This window comes from Quercus suber, unplaced genomic scaffold, assembly GCF_002906115.3.
Source record: "Quercus suber isolate HL8 unplaced genomic scaffold, Cork oak 2.0 scaffold_7, whole genome shotgun sequence".
Taxonomy (NCBI): Eukaryota; Viridiplantae; Streptophyta; class Magnoliopsida; order Fagales; family Fagaceae; genus Quercus; species Quercus suber.
In genome coordinates this window covers 1,159,869-1,164,443 of record NW_027069473.1, presented here as the reverse complement: position 1 = coordinate 1,164,443, position 4,575 = coordinate 1,159,869, and the positions used below count along the sequence as shown (strand labels likewise).

General features: G+C 47.6%; 1 protein-coding gene across 1 annotated transcript; it reads left to right on the top strand.

Moving 5' to 3' along the window:
* Nucleotides 1-552: 552 nt before the first annotated feature.
* Nucleotides 553-1,287, top strand: LOC112007729 (uncharacterized). Its single transcript, XM_024040089.1, has one exon. It carries the CDS (start codon nt 553-555, stop codon nt 1,285-1,287), a length of 735 nt encoding a protein of 244 aa, XP_023895857.1.
* Nucleotides 1,288-4,575: the final 3,288 nt, after the last annotated feature.

Genomic DNA, 4,575 nt, shown 5'->3' with positions numbered 1-4,575 from the left:
CCAAACGCAACGAACAGTATCCATCGCTTTAGGGCATAGACAACCTGACGAAAGGGATGAGGAACTTGAGCGGTTGCGCAGATTGGTGAGAGATCTAAAGTTGGAAGCAGAGAATCAGCACCGTAGAAGGAACTAAGACGACCGAGAAAGAAGGTCCAATACCAAGGAAAATCGTCAGGAGGCGGGATCCAATCAATCGAGATCCAATCACCGCTGAGAACGATCCCACTCACGGGAATCTCGTCGGCGAAGGGAACATTCGCATTCACAGGAATCCCACCACCACCGAGACCGTTCGCGGTAATGAGAGTACGCAGACCGAGGCTCAGATTCCCTAGAAAAGCAACGACCACACAATGTAGCCATGGACATGATGAGTCGTGTGTTATGAAGAGCTGCAAGGCTGCCATTTTCGGCTGGTATAGAGTAGGCCCCAATGCTGGATAGATTCGTGCGGCCTCCGTTCAACTCTTACGATGGGAAGACTGACCCAGTAGAGCACTCAGTCATTATATCCAGATGATGTCCCTGTATACCCACAATGACGCGCAGATGTGTAAGGTTTTTCCCTCGAGTCTTGGCCCTACCACTCTGAGATGGTTTAATGGGTTACGAAAAGGCTCCATCCACAACTTCGCTGAGTTAATACAGGAGTTCGGGATCCGGTTCGTAACTTGTAGCCGGGAACCACAACCGGTAGACGCATTGCTGTCCATGAAAATGAGGGTAATGGAAACCCTTCGTAGCTATGCTGGCCGGTATTGGGAGCTTTATAACGAGATCGGCGAAGGAAACGAGAAGATTGCTGCAAGCACTTTCAGAATGGGGTTGCTCGAGGACTCCAGACTAAGGGAATCATTAACTAAGAAACCCCCCGAGGACATGAGACAGCTGATGAGGCGCATCGAAGAATACAAACAGCTGGAAGACGACTGGCTACAAAGCAAAGGAAAAGCACCGGCGATAAATCATCCTTGGCAGAGCGTCTACCCATCCAGGATCCAGGGGAATTTGAGAATTCAAGAACCAGATGCACAGGTAGGGGAGGTGAATCTGACCTTTAAAGAGCCAGTGCATTGGATTGTTGACAAGATTAAGCATGAGTCGTACTTCAGGTGGCTGAACAAGATGGGAGGCGACCCATCTAAGAGGAACCAGAATTTGTACTGTACTTACCATAAGAATAAGGGCCATACAACCGAGCAATGCCGAGTGTTAAGGGATCATCTCGGGCAGCTGGCCAAGGTTGGGCATTTAAAGGAGTTTATGACCTCTTGGGATAATTGAGGTTATCCACGTCGCCCCGAGGGGCCTCACTACGACAGGGAGGAAAGAGGTGTTGACTATGGTGTCAGTGGAAGGAAATTCGGGTGTGCTGCCTCTGGGAAAGAAGATGAAACCTACTCGAGAGCCAATCGCTTTCAACGATAACGATTTGGAAGGAACGGTCCAACCGCACAATGACGCATTAATGGTCACGGCTCCGGTAGGCGGCTTTGTAGTGAAGAGAATAATGATAGACTAGGGAAGCAGGGTTGAAGTTATGTATCCGGGCCTATTCAAGGGGCTCGGATTAAAGAATGAGGATCTTTCAAAGTATAGTACGCCCTTGGTTAGATTCGATGGTAAAGTGGTAGTTCCCAAGGGGCAGATCTCTTTGCCCGTGAATATGGAAGGCAAGGAGGTAGTGGTAACGTTCATAGTAGTTGCTTCGTTCTCCCCATACATGACAATACTAGGAAGGCTATGGATCTATGTAATGGGGGCTGTCCCATCCACTCTACATGTAAAAGTCAAGCACCCGGGCCGTGTTGGATGGACCCAATCATTGAGTTCCTCTACGAGGATCGAGTCCCGAGTGACGAAAAAGAAGCCAGCAAGGTTCGCCGCGTAGCACCCCGATACTGGTTATTGGTAAATCGCAAGCTATATCGAAGATCTTTTGGGGGGCTATATCTTTTGTGCTTGCACCCAGAGAAGGTGGGTGAGATTCTGGCTGAATTGCACGAAGGGGTTTGTGGCAGCCATATGAGGGGGCATTCATTAGCCCACCGAGCAATGACTCTGGGATTTTGGTGGCCACAGATGCAGAAGGATGCCATTAAGTACGTAAGAAAGTGCGAATAGTGTCAAAAACATGCCCCATTAATCCATCAGCCAGTAAGGCATCTAAACCCAGTCAGCAATCCATAGCCCTTTGCGCAGTGGGGGCTCGATATTCTCGGCCTTTTTCCCTGAGCAACGAGTAACTGAAAGTTTGTATTAGTGGCCGTTGATTACTTCACAAAATGGACGGAAGCAGAGGCTTTGGCCAATATCTGGGACGTGGACGTCAAGAAGTTCGTGTGGAGAAACATAGTTACGAGGTTTAGGGTTCCAGACTCGCTAATATCCAACAACGGACTGCAGTTTGATAGTAAAGCTATTCGTGCTTTTTGTAGTGATCTCAGCATCAAAAACAGGTATTTGACACCAGCCTATCCGCAAAGCAACGGTCAAGCTGAAGCCACCAACAAAGCGATCATAAGTGGGCTAAAGAAGAGATTAGACAATGCGAAAGGCAGATGGGTCAAGGAGCTACCAAGCGTTTTGTGGGCATACCGAACAACTCCAAGAAGATCAACCAGTGAAACTCCATTTTCCTTGACGTACGGAGCGGAAGCAGTGATACCGGCCGAGGTAAATCTTTGCAGTGCACAAGTAGAAGGTTTTGACCCCACCTAAAATAGTGAGCTGATGACGGAATGCTTGGACTGGATAGAAGAATGCCGAGAATCGGCTACCATACGATTGGCCGAATATTAGCAAAAGCTTGCTCGGCCTTATAACCGAGGTATAAAAACAAGGGAGTTTAGCGCTGGAGACTTGGTGCTGAGGAAAGCAGTGGGGAACATGCAAGATACGAACTCTGGGAAGCTAGCCCAAACATGGGAAGGGCCCTATCGAGTTACTACAATCACTGGTGCTGGGGCATATTACTTAGAGGACCTAGATGAGAGACCATTACCTTGGCCGTGGAATATCCATAATCTTAAGAAATTTTACCACTGATCCGTTGTAAGCTATGTTGTAAGTTAAAGGCAGTGCCTTGCCCATGTATCACTAATGACGATGGAAAAATTACCCGTGCACAAATGCTTGATTCTATCAGTTGGTCCCAGTTCGATCATCACTACAGAGCAACCGAAAACTTTGGAATAAAAAAAACTTCAAAGGACAGAAACCTGTCCCCGGTTCGATATCCATCACTGGGCAGGAGGAAACCTTAGCCTAAATTTCCTAAGGATAGAAACCTGTCCCTGGTTCGATATCCATCACCGGGCAGGAAGAAACCTTAGCCTAAAAATTCCTAAGGACAGAAAGCTTAGTCTAAATTCCCTAAGGACAGGAACCTATCCCCGATCCAATGCTCATCGTCAGACAAAGAAAAACCTTGGTCTAAGCTCTCGGTTTTCTGCATCCCATAAGTTACTGGGCATTCAGAAAATTGTTTATGCAAGGAAAACAAAGAAACACGACGAGAAAGATATCATAAAAAATAAACCTCTATGAAAATATTTAAAGCAAACGTTCAGCAAACGAAAGACACAAAAACCACATAAACGCATAAGAAATAAAACCGTTGTCCTGTCACCAAAACTGGGTGACCATACGAAAGGTAAAACAAAGCAAAGTAATAATTGTTCAGTCACCGCAGCCCGGTGACATAGGCAAATTAAGAAAATAAAGTAAAACCTAGTAAAAACTTTAGCTGGAATGAAACAGCAGCAAGCTTGTACGGCTTCCTGGTCAATCTGATCTCGCTTGGTCAACATAGTCGGTTGATTGCTGGTCGGCGAGGTTCTGGGCTAAGTCCTTACCACGCTGGTCAGTCGGGCAGGGAACACTGGTGACTTCCGCATCATCCATTTCTGCATGGGCGGTTATTTGTTCCACCAATTCCCTAAAGCTAGTTGTATCCTCTGCGTCAATAGGTGCGGGGGGTTCTGCACGACTGGAGCAAGATTTGGGAAAGGTATTTGGCCGGGGTCCCTAAGGGGAGAATCCTCAGGAATCCCCATAGCCTGCAGTGCTGCCAACCAGCCTGCCTCAAAACCTAACTTCCGAGCTTGGTTCACCACTGGCTCCATCGAGTTTTCCGCATCGGCAAACCCTTCTTGGTACCACTTCTCCTCGGCAACCCTCAACGCCGCTCTTATATCGGCTAGTTCCTCAGTTTGGGCGGTGTTCAGATTTTCTGCCTCAGCCAATTTGACATTTGTCTCGTTTTGCTTTTCGAGAAGTTCCGTGCACCTACTCTCTGCCAGTGCCCTGGCCTTCTCGGCAGCATCGACGGTCCTCGCTTTTTCTTTTGCTACCTTAGTGACCGTCTCCTTAGCTGCCTTCTCCCGGTCGGCATCCTCGAAAAGTTCCACCACGTGGGCTAGCTGGGCTACCTGATAAAATTTCGAGTGTTAGTGCGCATACCATGTACATGCTAACAGTAATGATAAGTAGTAACAACATATAGAAACTGGTTAGTGAGAGATTACTGCGATAGTAAACCATTGTAGCATTCTCCCCATGGACTTCTCC

Bases quoted from the DNA above. Each gene is read 5' to 3' on its own strand.
- LOC112007729 (XM_024040089.1), top strand. From the start codon at position 553: ATGTGTAAGGTTTTTCCCTCGAGTCTTGGCCCTACCACTCTGAGATGG.